Source organism: Python bivittatus, unplaced genomic scaffold (assembly GCF_059951505.1).
Source record: "Python bivittatus isolate LINGU-HERP-01145 unplaced genomic scaffold, Pbiv_v1 ctg000650_np1212, whole genome shotgun sequence".
Classification (NCBI taxonomy): Eukaryota; Metazoa; Chordata; class Lepidosauria; order Squamata; family Pythonidae; genus Python; species Python bivittatus.
Window position 1 is genome coordinate 1,274,399 of NW_028277093.1, and position 24,384 is coordinate 1,298,782.

The following is a 24,384-nucleotide window of genomic DNA, read 5'->3' on the forward strand; positions in this document are numbered from 1 at the left end:
TGCAGCCAGCTCCACCATTTTTGCAGTCAGTGGCTGTAGCCAGAAAAGAGAACAAAGCTGAGATGTTAGACTTCTTGGTCCTGGAGCAGTTCCTGGCCCTTCTGCCCCTGCAGATGGAGAGCTGGGTGCAGGAGTGTGGGGCAGAGACCAACTGCCAAGTGTGGCCCTGGCATGTGGCTCCTGAGCTGGGCAGAGGAGAAGAGGCAGGAAGAGATACAGGTTAGAGCATTTCATTTGGGTAGCATTTAATTTGTGTGAACAGAATAAATATTCTTGAACGTTTATGTGTCTTGCTACTAAAAGTCTTGTGCCATTCATAAGTGGGCTATGTTAACCCACAATGGTTCTAAGTAGGGTCTGTTGGAGCTGAAATTTCTGTTATTAAACACTTTCCTTTAGCAGATTTCATCTCTGCTAGTGACCTTCTACAATGGAGAGCAGAAGATTTTAGCATGTTAGGTGGATCAAAGTAGCTGGGGTTGAGGCCCCACTTGGGAGTCCTCTTGTATTGAGGACCTAATCCTAGGGCAAGATTGGCTACCAGAAAACAGATTTTGGTTTGACCCCTATTCTGGATATCTATACCAGTTAGCCCCAGGAGTGGTGAGGCATGCTCCTGACTCCATTGGAGCCCTCTCTGCCTCACAGATCTCAGACTGGGGTTAATCAAATTAGATTCTGACTAATCTAATGAACATTTAATAGCAAAAATGTACAAATTATTGTTGAGAGAAGAAATGGTTGAAGAACAAGTTAAAGAATGCATGATTAAATGGGCAAAAAATATTGGTCATAATATACATATGCAGCAATGGGAAAATATGTGGTCTAAAGGATTAAAATTTGCATTATGTTATACCTTGAAAGAAAATTTCTATAAAATGATGTATCGATGGTATATGACACCCCAAAGACTATCAAAGATGTATGGGACAATTTCCAATATTTGTTGGAAATGTAATCAACAAGAGGGGTCGTTTTACCATATGTGGTGGACATGTAAAATTGCAAAGAAATTTTGGACTCAAATACAAATGTTGATGCAGAGCATACTACAAATACAGATTCCATTTAAACCAGAATTATTCCTGCTGGGGATAATGGACTTTCAAATAGGAAAACATCTTATTAGAATCACTCAATACATGATTACCGCAGCAAGACTTCTTTATGCACAATTTTGAAAAACCCAGACACTACCAACAATACAAGAATGGTTGTTAAAACTGATGGATATGGCAGAAAATGACAAACTGACTTGCTTATTAAAAGAAAACCCAAACAATTACTACCTTAAGAATGGAAACCATTGATGGACTATTTGCAAAATGCAGATGGGGTGAAGCTTACATGGGGATTTGAAGATTAGATTATAAATGTAATGGGATATATTTAGACAAAGAATTATTCCTATTTAATGTATTAAAAACTAGCACTTATGATAGTCTTATTTCTAAGACCAGAGGTAGATTGGAAGTTATCTATTTTTCACATCTTTTCTTCTTTTACTTTACTTCACTTTTTCTTTTCCTTTTCTTTATATTTTGTATTTCAAATTTTCTTTTTCATTTCTAGCTTTTAAATATGTATCTTTAAAATCTCAATAAAATATTTATATTTTATATAAATATATATATATATTTATATATATATATAAATTAGATTATAAATATAAATTATCTATATATAAATTAGATTAGATATATATATAAATTAGATTCTGTCTAATAGCTGTAAGCTGATAAAAGTAACAGAACTGTTCCTGGATTTGTCTCCCTGTGGTTCTTGGGCTGAACCTGACATCAATCTCGCCAGACTAACTCTAACCCCCAACAACAGCAACTATAACCCTGAACCCCTTAGGGAGGGGCCAGTCTCCTTCTCTTAACTTTCACATGCTCTGGCTGGGGGCTGAGGAGATGCTTGGAATGCCTCTTCCCCCCCCCCCCCGTAACCTTGAAGCTCCATTCCAAGATCCTCCACGCTCATGCCTTCCATCACAATGGCGCTACATTACAATATCTCAGGTTCTTGGGAAGAACTCAATGTGAATGAAGGCCAACACTAGCTAAAGAACTGGCAGCTGTGATTTCACAATGTGTATATAATAATAATATATTAAACTTGCATGCTTGAGTATCTCCCCAGAATGTATTAAGGATGCTTTGAAATTACCATTTTTATTTCCCATATAGGGAACAGAAGGGGCACATTAGCATTTGTAGAATAACCTCCTCTGTATGGAAGAACAAAAACAACACCTGAGCTTTTGTCTCTGGTACATGGAAGGCCTTCAAAATCCTTTGGCCCAAAGGGACATAAGGAGGGGCTGGGAGATCTGTCCATTGTGTCTCACTTTCTTTGATATCATTTAGGCATGATGCCATTCACAAATCTCCTTTAGTGCCTGTAGATTCATTGGAAAAGTCTTCTTCCTCTTTCAGTGTTCTGTACCCCTCAAGGAGGTGGCTGTGTATTTCATGGAAGGAGAATGGGCATTGTTGGATCCTGAACACAGAGCCCTGTATGGAGAAGTCATGTTGGAGAAATCAAGGAGTGTTGCCTGTCTGCATAAGAGCCCCTCTTTCTTCTGATCAAAAGAATAAGAGAGGGTTTTTCTAAAGCAGAACTAATCATTCTGGCTGATTCTCTCAAGATGTGCCAAACTATGGATTATCTTCTAGTTATAAGACAAAGGAAATCCATTACTCTGGTGCATGGAGAATAACAAGAGATAGATAAGGATCTACATAAATGTAGGATGAATGTAACTCTCATGTGAACTTTAAGGGAGACTTTTTAGTGAACTTTGCAGTTTCTGTTAAATCTCATCGGTAAGAAATTAACATTTAGTCTTCTATGATGGTTTCTCTCATCTTTTGCCGATCAGTATCATAATTCTATGTAACCTTGGTCACAAAGAATAGAAAAAGGAAAAGAAATATTGGAGATCTGCAAGAAGAAAGAAAGATCCCCATGTTCTGCCTTATTCTAATAATATTGTTGTCTCTTTTTTTCATTATTCCCCAAAGTAAACAATGAGTTGGGCAATAAAAATGATGAGAAGACAAGAATGTTGCCATTGCAAACCATCAAGAAGAGATATTTTAATATCCATGGGAACTAAAAAGATTTGAGGACCACCTATCCAGGATTTTGGAGGAGAAATCTGGTTCTCCTCAAAGTATAGGAATCCAAGACTTCCTGACCCAAGAAAATCTGAAAACAAACAAAAGGGGAAAATGCCTAAAGGGTAGGAAAAAATTCAGAGATGAATCTGATTTAAGGAATCATTGCAAAAAACCACATGAAAGAGAAAAAGTGTGAATGGAAAAGGTATGGAATGAGTTCTGAAGTGCCTCTTAGTTTATAACAAAATGGATCCACAGGGGAAAAGCCATATGAACACGAGGTCTGTGGAAAACACTTTCATGATCCCCTTTCCCTTACAAAGAATGAAAGGATTAAAGCGGGAGAGAAAACTTTAAATGGACACAGTGTGAACAGAACTTCAACCAAAACGGTCACCTTGCTTCCCAGAAAAGGATCCACAGAGGTGAAATATCATATAAATGCATTCTTTTCTGGTTACTGCAATAAGAGGAGCGATGGTAAGCGAGATGGCGTAATTCTATCCCCTTTGCTATTTACTTTCTCCACTTATACTATACTCTATATTTCTCCTATACCGATGTTCACTGTCCTGAGCAAAGTCTCCGTAACACAGGAGGGCAACAAGATGCCTTTGTCATAGCCGTATCAGGACACAGATCCTCATGGTTTCTTTAGAAAGTCCATGGGTGCACACACAGGCTCAGTGGGCTTAACAAAACATGCAGAGGCTTATTATTAATAATAAGCCAAGGGCTAAGAAGGAGCCAGAGTAGAAAACAAAGGTAGCTTGTGTTGGAACTGAGACGTGCATTAAAAGGGCCATTCTCTTGGAACAGGGGTGTCAAACTCAATTGCACAGGGGGCCAAAATCCAAAACACACTTTAGGTCGCGGGCCGAACAGGATAAACATTTATTGAACACACTAAAACTAAACTTTTAAAACTTTAAAACTTTTAAAACTTAACTTTTTAAAAACATAAATATGAATAAAAACAGACAGGAATATTATTCCGGAATAAATCAACTCAAACCTTAAATAACTTATGATATTTTGCTCTCCAAAATATATCCTGTCTAAATTATACAAGTTAGAAATAAAGTAAACGTTAAAAGAACAAACATTCAAATTTCTTTACTCTTATGTCATTTTATATAAAAAATAAACTTAAATTTTAAATATCCCAAAAGATTTTGCTCTCCATAAAAATATATCCTGTTAAAATTATACAAATTCAAAATATGAACATGCTGCATAACAAAACCTCGAAATATAAATAAAATTTGTGCTGTTCAGCAATTACAAATCAAATCATTCAGTTGTCTTTGCTCTTACGTCATTTTATCAGAGCTGGACACCTGGCATCTTTTTTTGGCAACAAGTTCGTTTATATTTGGTGTGAGGTTCTGTGTTGTGGAGATTCTCAGGATGGACTGCAGGTGCTCATCAGTGAGACAACTCCTGTGTGCTGTTTTGTTAGTCTTCATCACTGAGAAGAGCTTCTCACACAGATATGTGCTACCAAACATGCACAAGGTTCGAGCCCCATGTAGACGGAGCTGGGGCATTTCTGCGGGAATGGAGTGAATAAACTGTGCGGGCCATGCAGTGTCGTACTTTGCCTTCAGTGTACCATTACACTGCACCTCAGTCAGCTCCATCTGAATCTGCACAGGTGCGGTTTCCACATCGACGGCAAATGGGTTGCGAAGCAACTCAAAATTCTTTTTTTGTCCTTCAAAGTCACCAAAGCGCCGTGCGAACTCAGTGCGTAGTGCGCTCAGTTTATCAGCAAAGTGCATATTTGGGAACACCGTTGTGCCGACTTGGTTCAACATTACTTGGCAACAGGGAAAGGGGGGCAAGTTGCACTGGTGCATTTGTGTCTCCCATAAAAGCAGCTTCACTTGAAATGCCTTCACTGCGTCATACATGTCAGTGATCATGCGGTCACGTCCCTGGAGCTGGAGGTTTAAGGCGTTGAGATGAGCTGTTATGTCAACCAGAAATGCCAACTCACATTTCCACTTTTCATCCCTAAAATTAGTGGAGTCTTTTCCTTTACTGTCCATGAACTGACAGATTTCGTTGCTGAGCTCAAAAACTCTGTTGAGAACTTTTCCCCGACTTAGCCAACGCACCTCTGTATGATAAGGAATGTCAGCAAACTCTGAATCTATCTCCCGCATAAAGGACTGAAATTGCCGGTGATTTAAACCTTTAGCTCGGATACGGTTTACGGTTTGTGTTACAGTGCTCATTACATTGTCCATCTTCAGGACTTTGCCACATAGTGCTTCCTGGTGTATGATGCAGTGATATGCCGTTAACTCACCAGTACAGTTCTCCTCCTGCATCTTTACTCGCATCCTTCCCACTAGTCCACTTTTTTCACCACACATAGATGGTGCTCCATCAGTTGTAAGTGCAATAAGTTTGTCCCAGGGCAGTTTCATGTCGGTTATACTTTGACATACATTTTCAAAAATGTCTTTTCCAGTCGTCCCGTGCATCGATTTAATGTCCATTATTTCCTCTGTAACGCGCAAATTGGAATCCACTCCACGGATGAAGATGGCCAGCTGTGCAGTATCAGTCATGTCAGTACTTTCATCCACAGCAAGAGAGTATGCAATAAAGTCTTTGCTTCTTTCACTCAACTGTATTCTTAAATCAGTGGCCATCTCACAGACTCGATCAGCAATCGTATTTCTACTCAGGCTTACATTTGCCAGCATCTGCTTTTTGTCTGGACATAAGATGTCAAACACCTTGATCATGCAGCTCTTCAGAAATTCTCCCTCGGTAAATGGCCTGGCTGATTTGGCGATCTCCTCTGCCACGATAAAACTTGCTTTCACAGCAGCTTCACTTTGTGATTTTTCACGGGTAAGAAACGTCTGCTGAAGTGTCAGATTCTTCTTTAACTCTTCTGCTTTCTGTATCTTCTGCTCTGCATTCAGGTCTTTCAGGTTATCCTGATATTTTGTCTCATAGTGCCATCTTAGATTAAATTCTTTAATTACAGCCACATTAGCTCCACAAATGAGTCACACGGGTTTACCGGCAATGTCAGTAAACATATACTCAGCCTCCCATCGGTTTTTAAAGGCTCTGTTTTCAGAATCAACTTTTCTCTTCGGCATCGTGAGGGCTAGCTTCGCAATAACTTGCAGCATCATAAGTTAGACTTGATTAACGCGGGAAGCGTTCGGCAAGGCAGCTGAAGCGCTGCATTATGGGATCTGTAGTTTATTGTGTTACCAGCACTTCATATCGCTGGGCCATTAATAACAATAATATATAAAATGATTTCGTGGGCCGGATATAATTACACGCTGGGCCGGATGTGGCCCACGGGCCTTGAGTTTGGAACATGGTCCAATCAACCTTTGCAATTGTTGCTGAAATGCATTCTGTGGATACCTTCTGTGGTGGTTGTGCCCCTTGGGGACAAAGATCCTAGACCGGCTTAAACCTCAAAAGCCCAGAAGGGTCTCCCCCAGCAGTTCCATGTAGAACTTAAAAAGTCGTGGTAAGTGGAGAGATCCCTTGAATGTGCACATAATAGATTTCTCTGGACCTATCTCTCTTCCACCATCACTACCTCAGCAAGGAGAACCATTGCAAAACAATGCATTCCCACAGAGATGTAGCAGAAGAAGGCTGTGGTCAGTGGTACTGAAAGCCACTGGGAATTCAAGGAGGGCTGCACACCCCGACTCCTGCTCTCTCCATAAGTCATCCATAAGTGCAACCAATGCCATTGCCATGCTGTATCTGGGCCAGAAACTGATTGCCGAAGAGCCAAATCATCTGCTTCCTCTAAGGCTCTCTGCAGTTGCAGAGCTTCAGCCCTCTCAGGCAAGCCAGGTCAGGAATTGGACACCACAAAGCCTATTGGAGCTCTACAATATTGTTGTGGGGTATAAGAACAGAATCTTGAAAGCCTGTCAGAGTTTCCTGCTGACCTCTTTTATGGGGTGCAGAATCAAGGCAGGATTATTTGAAGTCTCTGGAGTAAGAAGAATGCTGAATTCCATTTCCTGTCTGTTCCTTTGCTCCTTCTACTCCCTCTACGCAGGGACGCAACTTTCTCCAGAACCATTGTTAAAAATGGAAGGTTGGAGACATTCTAAAGTTGTAGAAAGCAGCTGGATTGAGAAGACTTCCTCCCAACAGCCTCCTTCCTCCTGGTCCCCCATGGAAAACGCACCCTTTCTCCCCTCTTTGCAAGAGAAGCTGCATTGCACATAGACTCCATCAGGGGGCTCCCTCTGCAAAGAGAAGGGAACAACGTGCACTTCAGCATTGGGCCACTGGAGGGCGGATCCCACAGGTGGCTTTCCAGAGGAGGGTGGGAAGGGAGTGACATCACTAGGTCTTGCCTCTCTAGGATGCTGCACTCCCTCTCTTTAACCCTTTGAGCTTCGCAGGAGGTAAAAGGGCTGCCGGAAAGTCTTGCAGGGAAAAGATCCAGACGTGACCCAGGGTGAGTGGGGGGGGGGGGGGGGAATTCCCGTGCAAAGGGAGGCAGAGGGTTCCAGCGCTGCAGAAAGAAGAGAGGCATGCCAAGTCCTCATCCAGGTTCAATCTTCTGAGTCCTGTGAGTGGGAGGGCCCAGATCCCATGTTCCCCTGCTGCCCATTTCCATGCAGGTAACAGACAAGGGGAAAAGCAGAGCTCCAGACCAGCCGTGTTGCCCCCAGGAACAAATCCAGGATCCCCTGGAAAGAAGAGGGGATCTGGGGGAGCCCTTCACGCCCCATTTCCTGGGAAAAGCCCCTGAGTGGGGGGAGAGGGAGAGTTTGCCTTGCAAATCTCAAGCAGGAAAGAAGAAAAGTTTTGCAAGGAAGGAGGTGCCAAAGATTGTACCTGCATTCTCACTATGTGCTGATGAGGCTAGAATAGGTTGGATCCTCTGCAGTTCAATGTGTCTTAGGAGGGTGAGTGAACCAGGACATCATTTTAAGCCACTTTCTTTCAAGCCATGTGTTTTATCTGAACTGAGCCCCTGTGGTTGGTGGATCTGTTTGGGCTTAGGGCAAGTTGTATGAACCTGCCTGCGTGTCATAGTGTGACTTGGGTTTTGAAAAGCAAACCCTGAAAAAAGGAAAATGGAATATCCAAGCCAGGGTCATTTCATTGGCATTTCATTTTATGTGAACTGAACTTTCATCGTTTCTTAACCTCTTTGGGGTTTGGCATGTTGTGTGAACCCTCCTTGTAGGTGAATGTAGAACTAGGTTTTCAAAAAGCAAGGCCTTCCTTGTGAGAAAAAAGAAATAGAAAATGCTCCAAAGTGCATTTATTGAGTATTCCATGTCCTTGATGGAAATCAATCCCGTATTTTGCACCACACACACACACACACACACACACACACAGGATCTATCTGCTCAATGCCACCACAATTCTCTACCAGCTCAGAAAAATACTTCCTTCCATGGGGATGAGTGTTGTGCAATGGTTAAATTCACCACTTTTTAATTCTTGGAATTTCTTTTCTTTTCCATCTCAGATACACAAACTGGAAGCCATTTCTAAGTCCTCACATACAGACAAAATTATCTCTTGGCAAAGAGAGCTGAATGGCCTGCTGTGGTCATTCCTGCAGCTACAGGAACAGTCCTAAGAATTAAAAGGTGATTGGAGATCCACAAGATTCCTCAGACCCATTTGGAGTTGCATTACAGGACAGAGAAAGAATGGAGATACAACCTTTAGCAAGTGAGGGAACTGGAGACGAACCTCCTGCTGTTCAGCTTGGGAGCTGTGGAGAGATCTGGGCAAGAACTGGACAGGAGATCCTGGAAGAGGAAACCATCCATTCAGAAGTTCAGCACTGGAACTTCAGGAGCATCCAATACCAGGAGGCTGAGGGTCCCCGAGGACTTTGCAACCGACTCCACTACTTTTGTAGTCGATGGCTGAGACCAGAAAAGCACACAAAAGCGCAGATGCTGGACCTGGTTGTTCTGGAGCAGTTCCTGGCCCTTCTGCCCCTGCAGATGGAGAGCTGGGTGCGGGAGTGTGGAGCAGAGACCACCACCCAGGCAGTGGCCCTGGTGGAAGGCTTCCTCCTGAGCCAGGCGGAGGAGCAGAAGGAACAGGTTGAGTTGCAGGTGAGAGACCTTCATTTTGGGAGCACAGAAGGGGTTTGAATGGAATAAACAATATGTTTGAATTCTTAACCCCTCCCTACCAGAATTCTCTGGCATTTGATTGATTGATTGATAATATTTGTATAGCGAATTATCTCACAGGAGAGTGACTCTGGGTGGCATACAACAGTCAAATACAAAGAACCAATAAATACATATAAAGTAATCATTAAAACTATAAAAACAGGAAAGGATGATGTTAAATGTAGGGAGGGAGCCATTGCAAAATCTCCCCAGTCCCATGGGACCCCCAGGCCTGATCACATAGCCAGTTTTTGAGGGACTTTGGGAATGTTAGGAGCGATAAGGCTAACCTCACTTCTAGGGCGAGAATATTCCACAAAGTGGGCACCACAGCAGAGAAGGCCTGCCTTTTGGGACCCGCCAAATGTAATTCTCTGACAGGCAGGACCCGCAGCATGCCTTCTCTGGCAGACCTGATAGGACAGGCAGATGTAATCGGGGAGAGGCGGTCCCTCAAATAAATCAGCACCTTGAATTCGACCCAGAAGCAAACTGGCAACCAATGTAGCTTGCGGAGCAGAGCTGTAACATGCACCCTTCTAGGGGCACACATAATAGCCCGGTGCATTTTGTTCCAGCTGAAGATTCCAGCATTCATAATATGTGGAGGGGTTTCACTAACTCTTGTAGGACGTTTTTCCATTATCCATTCTAGAAGTTACATTTGGGACAGACGTTCCTTTCTTACTTTCCAGCCTCACTGATGGAATTTGGGGGCTCTGAAGTTATGTTCAGAGAACAAGAATCCACTTCATGTTGTGTGATGTCAGTTAATTCTTCCTCTTTTCTCCTGCCTCCTATTTCAAGTCCTTCACTGTGGAGATGAGAGATCCAGAGGGAAGGAGGAATCCATCAAATCCTCCTCAGGAGCTGTCCTTCAGGACTATCTCTCAGGAAGATCCAAGTCAGGACACCTCAGGAGGTAATAGAAGGTCCTCCCTTTCCCCAGAGAGATCCCAGCTGTCTCATCTTCTCTATGTCTTTTCTTCTACAGAATACCTCCTCCTATTTTATTAATTATACATTTTAAAATTCTGTCTCCCTCACAGGGAAGAATAGAACAAAATTGTCTCCTCCTTATGGTGGAGCTGAAACAGTGGTTGAACCTCCAACTCAAGTAAGAGGAAGAAATTTATTTATTAGATTTGTATTCTCCCTTCCCTTCAGGAAGTCAGGCTGGTGTACATAGCACTCTCTCCTTCCATTTTTCTCTTTTGTTTGGGCTCCGGTATTTTTGTGTTCCTGAGCAACATGGAAGATTCAAGTGGGATTCTTATTAGGAAATCTTTTTTTTAAGACTGGTACTTAACTCTCCTTGTGGTAGTCAGTCTCTCTAGTTTTCAATAACTAATTTTTTACAAAATCCTTCTCTCCTTCCATTTTTCCCTCTTGTTTGATAAAGTTATTACAATGGTAGCAGCTGTTTAATAAAGAGCCATTCTTTTTGTAATTCTTTGACTTGGAATTGGGCAAGGCTGGTCAAAAATAACTAAATGCTCACACTGGCACATTACCACTTTTAAAAAGCCTTGTCTTATCAGATTGAAAAATAAGCCATTAAAATACAATGAAGATGGCCAGATAGAAAAGTCTCTAAGTAAAAATTGTTCTGAAAGACCACATAGTCAAGGCACTTTTGGCTTGCAAAGTAGTTTTTAATACTCTGACTTGTCCCTAGATCTGGGGGCAAAACAATCCTGCTTTGCAAAGGATGAGAAATGTCCTTCCCAGGAAATTTTCTCTGCTTTCTTATCTCCCATTCAGCCAATGGCTCAGACAGACAGACAGACAGACAGACAGACAGACAGACAGACATCCAGAAAGAAACTGGGATTACTTTCACTGAATGGCACTGAAAGTGCTGCAGAATCAATCAAGTTGATAAAACCTTCCTGAAATATTTCTTTAGTCAAAGGCTTTTGGCTCTGTCCATTTTCTCACCTAAACCTTGGAATCCTACCAAGCAGAGTCATTTAACTTTGTGCATATCTTTGCTTTGGGAATTTGTGAAGAATAAGACAGATCTTGCAAATCCTCCTGGGCCTGTTCTCTTCTTTTTTGCCTTGTCCAGGAGGGTCTTGTGTCCATTTATTTATTTATTTATCGATCAATCAATCAATCAATCAATCAATTTATATAGCCACCCATCTCACCACAGGTGATTCTGGGAGACATACAACAAAGCCTCTTTGAGGAGGTGGCTGTGTATTTCTCCGAGGAGGAGTGGTCTCAACTGGATCCTCACCAGAAAGCACTGCATTGGGAAGTCATGCTGGAAAATTATAGGACCGTGGCCTCTCTGGGTAAGAGTTTGCTACTCTCCAATCGGAGAGTTCAGGAAGACATTTTGTACTTGTATATCATCAGCTTTTTTTTTTAATTATAACTTGTTAAAAGAAATTTTATCAGAATAAAAACAAGTTTTGTTTAAGTTTTTAAGAGGAAATAAAGAAGATAAAGTAATAAGCGAATAAGAAAAATGTATAAAGAAAGAAATATGGAGAAAAGGGAAAAAGAAAAGTAATAAAGAAGTGGATTCTAATCTTCATAACAGCAGTTATAAATGCTGTTCTATTTTAGCTTCTCTAAGGTTACATTATAATTTCTTTCTTTCCATAATCCTTTATGGATCCTTTATCCTTTATCCTTTCTAATCTTCAAACCCATAAATCACAAGATCATTTTTTCTTTTTTCATCAAAAGGTTCATCAGGGGTTTCCAGTCACTAATAAATGTAGATATTGTCCTTCCTCTAATCAAACAAGTCATCTCTGCGAATTCTACCATCTTCACCAACTATTCCTCCATTGTAGGTATTTCAGAATCCTTTGTGCATATAATAGTCTCATTGTGGTTATCATACACAAAAACAATCTTCCATGACTCTCTGTCCATGAGTCTCAACCAAAAGCATTCTGGTTTCAGCTGGATATTGATGTTTAAAATTCTGGGGATCATTGTATGAATTGTAATCCAATACCTTCCAGCTTTTTTACACCAAAAATGACAACATGACCCTCCATGTTGTCCACGTTTCCAATATAAATTTGAAGGACTTTCATACATTTTTGATAATTTTTCTCGTGTCCTATACCAACAGTACATCATTTTATAAAAGTTCTCTTTTAGATTATAACATAATGTAAATTTCAATCCTTTCTCCTCCATATTTTCCCATTATTCCATCTGTATATATTATGACCAAAATTCTTGGCCCATTTGGTCATACTTTCTTTAACCTATTTATACATTTTAACAATTACATGTTCATCCTTTGTACATAATTCAGGTTCAAATTCTGTCTTATGTTGTTTAATACCATAGGTCCTTTTATCTACCTTGAATCTTTCTGATATCTTTCAGTATGAAAACCATTGACAACCATATTCCTCTGCCATCAATTGCTCTCTTGACTTCATTTGGTATTCCCCTTGCTCATGTTCTAATAGCTCTCAACATCTTATCCCTTTGTCTTTCCCTGTTGCTTCTCTTCTGTAAAATGCTTCTCGTGCTGAAAGCCATAAAGGTGTTTTCAGGCACAGTCTGGGTTTGTATCTGTTCCATATTCTCAATATGGCACTTCTAACATCATTCTAAAATTCTGTTATTTCTCAGCAACACCATTCTTTCATTCAAACCAAACAGCAGGCTGCAAAATACAGTTTCAAATTGGGCAGACCCAATCCTCCTCTTTCCTTTGCATCTTGGAGAATTTTATATGTAATCTCTGGCTTTTTGCCTTTCCATACAAACCTAGATCAATGCTTCTGCCATTGCTTAAATGATACATCAATTGTCAAAACAGGTATTGTTTGAAACAAAAACACATCATTCTAGGAAAACATTCATTTTTATCTCAAAAATTTTCCCCAAAAATGACAATTGTAATTTCTCCCATCTTAATATATCCTTCTTAATTTCATTCCATGTCTTAACAGAATTATTTTGAAATAACATACAGTTCATATTGGTCATAGTAATACCCAAATATTTTACTTTTTTCTCAGTCTTAAAACCAGTTTTTCCCATCAATTCTATTTGATCATCCATTTTTATATTTTTAACATCTTTGTCTTTTGATTATTAATCTTAAAACTCACTAAAATACCAAATTCCTTTACTTTTTCCATTAATATTTGTATTCCCTCCAAAGGATCTTCCAAAATTACCACCAAATCCTCAGCAAATACCCTCAGCAGCAGAGACTAAGGGCATCCTTGTCTTGTCCCTTTTTGTATCTCACAAGGTTTTGTTAATTCTTCATTAACAATTATTTGTGCTTTTAGCAAAATATAGATCAATTTCACCCATTTAATACAATTCTCTCCAAAGTCCATATCTTCCAAAATTTTAAATAAGAAAGTCCAGTTCAAATTGACAAAGGCCTTCTCTGCATGTAAGATCAGTGCAGCTTTTTTTTCATTATGTTGCTCTAAGTATTCCAAAATCTCCAAAACGTTTCTCTTCATTGTCTTTTAGGTAAAACCCCACATTGATCTTCATGAATAAATTCTTGCAAAGCTATTTGCATCCTTCCATCCAGAATCATTGTAAACAACTTGTAATCCTTGTTCAGTAATGATATTGGCCAGTAGTTTTTTGGTAACATCAGGTTTTGGCCCTCTTTAGCTGCCTTCAGCTATTTCTTATTAAAAATCTTCAACCAGATGTCATCTCCTGGGAGGGAGAAGGAAAAGATCTGGCTTTCTCCTGATCCGAGGAAGGAAATAGGTCAATGGCTCTCTGCTTAGATGCATCCTGTGGCATTTCTCATCTGGTGAATTTTTCCATTTCTGTTTCAACGTATCAGTGACAAACTCACTCCTTGGCTTGAGGAGATGCTCAACTCGATCACACAGATTTCAGCTTTTTGGGCCCAGATGCTTCCGTATCTGTCCTATGAAGGATTGCCATTTATTCAGGTTCTTGGGTTAATGACTTTTCTTCCTTTTCATATCTATCCTGAGCCTTGGGATTAGGGATGAAATGGTGCTGCTTTTCCATTGCAAACATGATGTTTAGGGTTAATAGAAGAACTCTAGTTTTTCTTTTCTTTTTTTCTCTGCCACCATGTGATTTTGGCAAGAGAAAAATTAATAGCAAATGGAAGGTGGTTTGGGTAGGAAGAAAAGGATGACTTTCAACATTGATTTACCCCTCTCCAATAAATGTTAGGTTTTCGCAAGAAAAATCCTTGGATGTTTCCCGATTCTTTCTTAACTCAAAGCTGAGTTGCTTAGATTGGAATATATAACGATAATTCTAAACAAAAAGGATGCTTTAGGTATTTTCAAAGCTTTTATGGCTCATGAATATAGAACTTCCTATAGTTTGATTTTTTTCCCCCTAACCTTGCTATTCTTTTCATTTTTCCTCTGAAGGTAATAATGGGCAGGAGAATAAAGATTCTAGTGAACCATTCCAAATGATTGAGCATGGAGACAGAATGGAGAAGCCTGCAATTCAAATGGAACTACAAAATCATGAGAGAAACCAGTCAAATAATTGGCATAAGGAAATCTCATCTTCCATTGATGCTCAGATGCAAGACTTTCTTGCCCAACAAAGAAAAATCAAGAAAACATATTTTGGGACAAGTGTAAGACAATTAAAAAACGAATTAGATGTAAATGTCCAAACCAAAGGAGAAGATGATATATGCAGAGCCAATGGAAAGAATTATAATTGGACTTTCACTCTTTCTCATGAAAATGGGTCCCTTATATCTCATAAAAAGATCCACACAGAAGAGAAGTCATATAAATGCATGGAATGTGGAAAGACCTTCAGAAGAAGGAGTCAGCTTACTTCCCATAACTGGATCCATACAGGGGAGAAGCCATATAAGTGCATGGAGTGTGGAAAGAACTTTACTCAGAAGGGTAATCTTAATGCCCATAAAAGGATCCATACAGGGGAAAAGCCGTATAAATGCATGGATTGTGGAAAGGGCTTCTGTGAAAATGCATCCCTTATGAAACATAAAAGGATCCACACAGGAGAGAAGCCATATAAATGCAGAGAGTGTGGAAAGACCTTTACTCATAGCAGTCAACTTACTTCCCATAAAAGGATCCACACAGGGGAGAAGCCATATAAGTGTGTGGAGTGTGGAAAGGGCTTTACTAATAGCAGTCATCTTACTTCCCATAAAAGGATCCACACAGGGGAGAAGCCATATAAATGCATGGAGTGTGGAAAGAGTTTCTGCGAAAGTGGGTCTCTTACTGCTCATAAAAGGATCCACACAGGGGAGAAGCCACATAAATGCATGGAGTGTGGAAAGAGCTTTGGTGAAAATGCATCCCTTACGAAACATAAAAGGATCCACACAGGGGAGAAGCCATATAAATGCAGAGAGTGTGGAAAGACCTTTACTCATAGCAGTCAACTTACTTCCCATAACTGGATCCATACAGGGGAGAAGCCATATAAATGTGTGGAGTGTGGAAAGGGCTTTACTAATAGCAGTCATCTTAATTCCCATAAAAGGATCCACACAGGGGAGAAGCCATATAAGTGCATCGAGTGTGGAAAGAGCTTTAGTGGAAATGCATCCCTTACGAGACATAAAATGATTCACACAGGGGAGAAGCCATATAAATGTGTGGAGTGTGGAAAGAGCTTCAGTCATAGTGGTTCCCTTACTTCCCATAAAAGGATCCACATAGAAGAGAAACCATATAAATGTGTGGAGTGTGGAAAGAGCTTCAGGAGGAGCAATGACCTAATTTGCCATAAACAGATCCATTTGGGTGAGAATCCATGTAAATTGTAGATTTAGTTGTTTAAATCTATGTATTTCCTATTTGCATATACTGAATTAGGAAAGGAAGGTTTTTTTTAATCTGACCCTCACAAATGGCAGCCCCAGAGAGATGAATTTACCAATGAAAAACAATGGGCATGTGCCGTTTTAATTATGAACAGCGGATTTTCAAAAGTACTGTAATTTTAGGTGGCCAACACTACTGCACATCAATAAGAAAAAATATTTTTTTCTTAAGTTTACGTTTATTCCAGTTTCCAGTTGTTCATCTTTCTAGTAGGGAACAGGCAGACATGTAGCAGATGCTGCTTCCTGAGGCAGTAGAAGGAGCTGCATCTCCCTGGTGCATCTCTTCCAGACAAAGATTTATTAGCATTTCTTCTGCTACAGCAGACTTGCAGATAGAAATGTAGTTGATTCACAGTCACTTTGCATAGTTTAAACTTTCCTTCTTTTGCCTAGTCTTCTTACAATTGTTTTCCCCTCCCTTTCTCATTCCTTAATACACTCACCATTCATCAGAGGACCCTACACTTCTGTCCTCCCAAAAAGATGGAAATGGTGCAGCAGAGAGATTCTGATGTCTGAAGCAATATTATAATCCAAAGGGAACTCAAGTTCCATCAAAGTATACAGAGAGAGATGGTGTGTGATATTGAATTGTCCCATTGAATGATTGTGATATTGAATTAAAAGTAACAACTAAGAAGATTTGTACTTTGAATCTCAATCTCTCTCTCTCTCTCTCTCTCTCTCTTTCTTTCTTCGTCCCAAGTTAGGGATGCTAAGGAAAATGAGAATGAAAACGACTCTAGTGTGCTGATATTGCAGACGATCAAGCAAGAAGGGAGATCTTTGGAAATCAATGGGGACCAAAATAAAATAATATGAAATTAAGAAAAATTACTTCAGAAAACTACTTCAGTTCCTCTTGACCAAACAGACAGAAATGAGAAGGGGAACTGCCCCTGGGATATGAAGATACAAAAAAAAATAATCAGACTCATATCAATGGTGTAGAAATGAGACCTGAGTCAACCAGTATGAGTGCAGAACAATGGAACCTTTTTCATAAAATAATATGAAATTAAGAAAGAGTACTTCAGAAAACTACTTCAGATCCTCCTGACGAAACACAGAAATGAGAAGGGGAACTGCCTCTGGGATGTAAGGTACAAAAAAAAAAAAAAATCAGACTTGCATCCAAGGTGTAGAGCTAATACCTGTGTCAACCAGTATGAATGCAGAAGCAGGGAACCTGTTTTGGTCAAAGGCCTCTCATCATGTGAGAGAATAGTCACATACATATCAATGTAGAATGTGTGGAAAGAGCTTCAGGATGAAGAATTCCTCTCACAAAAGGAGCCAGAATGATGAGAAGCCCCTGAAATGCATGTACAAAAGACTTTTTTCAAGCATTAGGGCCACATCTTGCCTTTCTGTGGTGCGAGGAGGGCTAAGAAAGAGTCTAAATTTGATTGAAATAAAATTAATTAAATATCAATGGTGTGGTTACATTCCAGGCGTATATTAAATTCTCTTTCTCTTTATTTGCGTTAAATATTACACATCAAACATTTTGGAAGGATTTAGGTGGGGGACATACTTCAGGGTTTCAGAGGGTCATATTGGTTTGAAGCTCTTTATTCAAATACTGCTCATTGAGGGTTCTGGGTCACACTGGAGAATAAAGAAATGGGCTGAAAAGAACAGAGAAGTTAACTCCATTCTTTTAAAATTGCTTTTTAAACACTATTTTCCCTCAATTTAAATTCTTTGTTTGGCTCACTGTAGCTAAATCTCTTTTTTTCTTGCATTGTCAGCTCCAAAAGCAGAGGAATCTCTTCAGACCAGTGGAGTCTTCAGCTCTTTTGGCTACAACAAAATTTGTACCTCCTTTTTCACTGTTTATTCATGGTCTAAAGATATTCCCGTGGTCTTAAATTCTCCAAAGGCCTTAAGCTTCCTTCTCATATTTCCTGAGGCGAATTCCTTACTCAACTCCTAAGTAAAATAGATTTTTTTTCTTTTTTGCCTCATGGTATTTTAGCCTTATATTCCTTTTTCACTATTTGTTTTCATTCATTTTGTAATTCCACATTTTCTCCAGTCAAATTTTCGTTGTTCAGTCGTTAAGTCGTGTCCGACTCTTCGTGACCCCATGAACCATATTGCGCCAGGCCTTCCTGTCCTTCACTGCCTCCCTGAGTTTGCTCAGTTTCATGGTCATTGCTTCAGTGATGCTATCTAACCATCTCATCCTCTGCCGTCCTCTTCTCCTTTTGCCTTCCATCTTTCCCAGCATCAGGGTCTTTTCCAAAGAGATCTCTCTTCGCATTAGGTGGCCAAAGTATCTGAGCCTGAGCTTCATTATCAATGACTGCTCCAATGAGCAATCAGGGTTGATTTCTTTTAAGATTAACTGGTTTGTAGAAAGTCTTATCAGTATGAGCTTTTTATTTGGAACTTGATTTCTTTTGATATTTCTTTTTCTTCAGGATTATTCTCATTGTTGCAGGCTGCCACTTGGTGTTTCAAACCGTTATTAGCCGCCCAGTCACGAATTTGAGAAGGGCGGCTGTATAAATTGAACTAACTAAATAAAAATCAGTGCAAATCTTCATTTCCCTAACCCGCGGCTTCCCTCCCTGTGTCCCTGCCTGCCCCCATCTTCCACCGCTTCAGGCCTGAGTTCGGGAACAACCGCAAGACACAAGCTGTGCTTCAAAGAGAGACTCCTTGTTCTTGTTTTTTGACCGCCCTGCCGTTTCTGACAGGATTTCGCTCATTTCTGAGGCCTCCTTGAATCTCCGCAGGTCCTTCAGTGCGGCTGTTCTTGAGGAAAGTGAGTTTTGATCCTCCCCAGAGATTTTCTCGATGTTCACAAGATCACCGACAGTTCCTAGACATTAATAACGGGAAGATCTAGAAACTGCGACGTGCTGGAGACGCCACCCCCTTCCTTAGACAGGCAATAAGTCAGAGGGGCGCTTTCCTTCTACTCCCACGCCCATCATCCCTGCCCCCTCCCATGCCCTTGTCTTTCCCGCCCTCGCAGGGCCCCTGCCATTGCGCGCAGAATCCGCCAGGGGGCTCCCTGGCAGCCGCGGGAAGGGCCGGCGGCCGCCTCGCTTCAGGAGGGAACTGAGCATGCGCCTGGCTGTTCGGCGAGCGCTGCCCGGGCGCTGCCCGGCAGAAGCCGGAGGCGCGTCCGCCCTTTGCACGGCGTCCGATTCTGCAGCCCTCGCCGGGAGCCTTCGGCTGAGCCTTTCCGGGGGGCTGCCAGGAAGCCTCGCAGGGATGGCGGTCCGGACGCGGCTCCAGGGTTCAGTGAGTGGGGCGCTTCTCGGGCAAAGGGGTCTCACGCTGGAGCGCGCCTGGAGACCTGCGAAGTCCTCGTCCAGGTTTGGAGCCGTGGGAAGGGGGGAGCCCGGGGCCCCATGTTCCCCTGCCGCCCCTTTGCCTGCAGGGCCCAGGCAGGGGGGAGAGCGGAGCTGCAGACCCGCCGCGTTGCCCCCGGGGGGGAAAATCAGGATCGCCAGGACGGAGGGAGCCATTTAGGCAAATAAGGAAAATGTATTGTCGAAGGCTTTCACGGCCGGCATACGATGGCTGGTGTGGGTCTTCCGGGCTGTGTGGCCGTGTTCTGGAAGTTTTGTTTCACAACAAAACTTCCAGAACACGGCCACACAGCCCGGAAGACCCACACCAGCCAAATAAGGAAAATGTTGCACGGATGGAGGTGCAGCGGGATCTGAGGTGCAGCATTCACACTGTGTGCCCGATTAGGCCAGTGTTTTTCAAACGTGGCCACTTTTAGGTCTGGGGGTTGAAGTCCACACACCTTAAATTGGCCAAGTTTGAAAAAGACTAGATTAGGCTAAAGAATAGGACATGTGTTTTGAGGTGAATGAATCAGACATCATGTTAAGCTTAGCTGGTTTATTCATTTGGGTATTAGTTCTATATACATTCGATGGTGGTTTGTTAATTCGGGCTTCTGGAGTTCCCCCAGGGGTTTGGGCCAGGAGATTAATGGGGTTCTGCTGGCTAATGTTTTATTATAAGTTCAAATGCTGATTTATTTACTTATTAAATGAATTTATATGGCCACTCAGATTGCTGTTTGTCACCTCAGACATTTATGATTTGGATTGTTTAAAGGGTTGTTCTTAACTTTGCATGCAACCATAGAAATCATTTGAATAAATAACTAGGAAATAGAAATCCAAAGCATATTTTAAAATATTTATCCAATGTTTTGAGTCCTTGATAGCAGTTGATCCAGAAGCGTTCTCCTGAATTTCCCCCAGACGCAGATAAGTCAACCTACCTAAAAAGATTCCCTCCCTCTTCCCAGACGTTGGTGGGCTCATAAGACCGTCTTCTTTTGATTTTTTCTTTGGAGGAGAATGCTCAGTAGTTACGTTAGTCACCCTGTGCTTCTGGAAATTTCTTTTGTTTTCCATTTCAGATATGTAAGCTGGAAATCTTTCGTGCTTCCTCTGGAGATTAAAGTATCTTGTAAGGGAAGAGGGCTAAATGGCCTTGGGAGATTTGTCCAAGACCTCTTCATGAAGTTCAGGACTTGTGAATGGAAAGATCTGTGGAGATCCATTGGCCCATTTTGGAGCTGGATTAAAGAACAGGGAGAAGATGGAGGGGCAACACCCAGCAGATGCAGGACCTAGAAAAGGCCCTCCAGCTGCTCAGCCTTGGGCTTGTGGGAAGAATGGGGTGAGTCCTGGCCAGAAGACCCCAAAAGAGGAAGTCAACAGTTCAGAAGTCCATTGCTGTCACTTCAGAAAAGTACACTTCCAGGAGGTGACGGGGCCCCGGAATGTTTGCAGTCACCCTCACCGCCTTTGGTTTCACTGGCTGCAGCCAGAAAGACGCAGGAAGGCTCAGATGCTGGACCTGGTGCTCCAGAGGTGGAGAAATGTGTGCAGGAGTGTGGAGCGGAGACTGTTTCCTAGGTGGTAGTCCTGGTCAGAGGCTTCTTCCTGAGCCAGGAGAAAAGATGCAAGAAGACTTGCAGGTGTATGTAATTGTGGCAGCTCTAAAGAGTAGTTTAAGGTAATGACCTCTCTGAATTCGTAAATATCTCTCTGACAGAGTTTTCTGGGATTATAAACTCCTAAGGCCAATTGTTGGAGGTTTTCATTTTGTTCTGGAGTTCAATGTATAATATTGCTGTTTCTAAGCAACGTGAAATGGGAAAATTTAGATCGGGTCACTGAAGATTGACACCCAGTTTAGCATACCTCTCAATAATGTAGACCTTTCCTTTGTTGTATTTTACAATAATTAATGTAAAAAATATTTCAAGCCGTTAGGATAAAATCATGAGAGAGATAGCAACAGTTAAAAGGAACCTCCATACTTTTATTTATTCCCTTGGAAGAATTCAATCTCATCTTCCTAAATGCACAAATTGGTATATTTCAGTTTTCAAAAAGGATCATTCTGCACCATATAAAACTTGTGTTTCTACCATAAAATTCCTTAGAGTGACAAAATATATGGAAATCAGAATGAATGGATGTTTACAAGACTGTAAAAAGATCTAATAAAAATGGCCAAATAAAATGTCTCTAAATAAAAATTATGCCCAAACAGCTTGTAATCAAAGCATTTAGAACTTTCTGAGGAATTTCAAACAACCTGATTTGTGCCTGGATGGCAACCGACTCAGCTTTGCAAAATTTGAGAAATTTCTTTTCAGGAAACGTTCTTAGCACCCTGGTTCAGACTGTGAGCAGCTTCCCTGGAATCTGAAGAGAAGCAGACATTGGGCTGGGTCTCATGTGCATCTTGGTAGTCCTCACACAGATCTTTGGATGAACTCTGTTAGCCCTTCAAGGTAGTCCAGACAAGAAGCAGGACAATGAATTCTAGCTTGACTTTATTGTAAGGTTGCATGAACAGAATCTTGCAAGTCTGAAAGTGCCCCTCCCGTCCCTTGCTTTTACTCTCTTGAAATGTAGGGAGGGTCCCTTCTGATACGCTTTCTCCACCCCTTCTGCTTCAGGCTCAGATTTCATTGACCAGACCATTGTCTCAGCTGCAGCTCTTCCTCCTGTCTCTCAGGGTCATTTCCCCATACCATTACAAGCTTTCCCAACACTTTCATGAAGGTGTGGAGTTTGAGCAGGTTGGTCCCTCAGTGGATAAAGCAAGCAATTGGCAAAAATGTCAGATGGGTTTCCCCAGTGTTTTCTTCTGCCCACACTAGGAAGAATTGGAGCCACTGTTAAGTAGTGGGTCTAAGACCCAACTGCCAATTGATCAAGAAGATTATTTTAGTTGGCTTCACTGAAAGGCATTCCAAGTCCTGCAGTAAACTTGATAAAATGTGCCCCAGTTGTGTCATCAGCCAAAAGCTGTGAGATCTCATTTTGAATTCTGCAGAAGATGCCCATTTCATTCATTGCATATTTTTAAGTAAATATCAATACAAAATAGAAGTTTTGGGAACTAAGAACCCAGCGCATGGATTAGGCAACCCATGGGGTTGGTTCATTTCATGGTTACCTAATTTTGGATGGTTAAAATCAAATGATTAGCAATAATGGGAATTTTCGTTTGTTGTTGCTTGAACTGTATGCTTTTGTGTATATCAGCACTTGAGGGTGTCCTGCCTAAAAGGATGAGTGCTAAGCTGATGGTCCTTAACTCATACATGGCCTGACATGATCCCAATTACTGCCTATGTTTACATCAATTTCAAAGTTTTACTGAGGTATAGAGTGTCAAAGGGGGGAAATGATGGGCTGGTACAGCTGGCTCAAGGCAGAGAAACCCCGTTTGTCCATCTTTGTTCATGATTGCTCCCCTTTGGGCCCCTTTACCCTGCACTGCAAATTCCTGGAACAATCATGTGGTTGCCATTATGGAAGAACTGGTACCCTCCTGACTTAGAGCAGTATTAGATTCAAGGCCAACCCCCTTTTGTTGTAGATAAATTAGCTAGAAGTTTTACACACCAGCCTTATCAGCTAGGGAAAGATAGAAGGGAAGAGGTTGCAATATTTTAGCAAGGAGCCCCCCTTGCAGGGGGGTTGCTCTGCCCAACTAGAGGTGTGAATAATTTACTGCTTATTATCTATTGCTTACTAATGATCATGTGCTTTTGTTTTCACAAATATAAAGGCTATGCTAATTTACATATGGGGGTTCTTGATTGGTGACTTGGGTCCTGAGAGTGCTTCTTTATTGCTGTATAAAATAAACAGATTGCAATTTCCCAACTTAGGTATGATTTTGGCTCTTTGCACCAGGTGAAATGATCCCAGCATTTGACTGGGCCAATTGATAGCTTGGCCAACATTATCAACTTGATTTATTCTGCAGGACTTTCAGTGCCATTCAGTGACAGTAACCCCACTTTCCTTCTGGATCCATCCATCCATCCATCCATCCATCCATCCATCCATCCATCCATCCATCCATCCATCCATCTATCATCAAAAGACTCTGAAGGTCTAGAGAGAATCAACTGGCAGATGGGCCTTGGAAATTCCACCAACCAGTGACTCCAATTGTTCCTGTGTTTGCAGAAGGAATTGGGGGGGGGGGATTCTTTCTAGCATTTCAGCAAATGGCTTATGGTGTCCCATATCCATGCTCAACACCTTCATGTAATTGCTGGGAGAGCACAGCCAGGGATTAGGTGGGGGACCATCAATATCCAGAGACATGCAACCCAGGTATGGTTCCTCCTCAGATTGCAAGGAGGCTGCTAGTAGTCCAAGGCACTGGCTGAACAGGAGATAAAAAAGCAGAGAAAATTTCCTGGGAAGGACATTTCTTAGCTTTTGCAAAGCTGAATTGTTTGGTCTCCAAATCCCCAAGCCAAGGGCCATGGGGAAACCAAACAGAATTTCATAGGGGCTGTATCCAGCTGAGCTGGAGATGGAGTTTCTGATGGCTGCTAGAATGGTTGGCAGAAAGTCTGCCCATGCATGTGTGTGTTGGAGACAGTTTCCCTAATGCAGGCATAATGGTACAATTCATGCATTCACATTTTCTACTGCTCTGGGGCCTGCACACCACATGCAGCTTGTGCTTGATTCCTAACTGTGAGGTCAAGGTTTCAAAGAGCTGACTAACTAAAGATGCACCCCTATCTGTCAAAATCTGGAATGGCAGGCCCCAGCGACAAAAGACCTATTGGCACAACAACCTTGCAGGAAAGCTGTGGGAAAGCCTTCCACCCAGCCAGAAAATCAACCATCCTTAGTTCTTGGTAATCCCTCAGTATAATCCAGGAAAATTGTGCGCCATATACCAATCTGTCTCTGACCATAGAATG

General features: G+C 41.5%; 1 protein-coding gene and 1 long non-coding RNA gene across 5 annotated transcripts; both read left to right on the top strand.

Annotated features, from left to right (window-relative positions):
* The first annotated feature begins 7,526 nt into the window (after nt 1–7,526).
* On the top strand, nt 7,527–17,574 carry LOC103059135 (uncharacterized). Of its 4 annotated transcripts, none has more exons than XM_088151327.1 (7): nt 7,527–7,605; nt 8,635–9,238; nt 10,109–10,223; nt 10,351–10,418; nt 11,460–11,604; nt 14,683–16,056; nt 16,846–17,574. In XM_088151327.1, exons 2-7 carry the CDS (start codon nt 8,822–8,824, stop codon nt 16,959–16,961), a joined length of 2,235 nt encoding a protein of 744 aa, XP_088007453.1. In that variant the 5' UTR covers nt 7,527–7,605; nt 8,635–8,821; the 3' UTR covers nt 16,962–17,574. The 4 variants fall into 4 exon arrangements, with proteins under 4 accessions (XP_088007453.1, XP_088007452.1, XP_088007451.1 ...); XM_088151326.1 differs by lacking the exon at nt 7,527–7,605 and adding an exon at nt 7,666–7,719 and having other exon boundaries at nt 16,850–17,574; XM_088151325.1 differs by lacking the exon at nt 7,527–7,605 and adding an exon at nt 7,669–7,719.
* A 963-nt stretch (nt 17,575–18,537) lies between these two features.
* Nucleotides 18,538–22,788, top strand: LOC148214467 (uncharacterized). The gene is made up of 2 exons (XR_015798043.1): nt 18,538–19,474; nt 20,545–22,788. It is a non-coding gene; the product is annotated as an uncharacterized LOC148214467 (long non-coding RNA).
* The last annotated feature ends 1,596 nt before the right edge of the window (nt 22,789–24,384 follow it).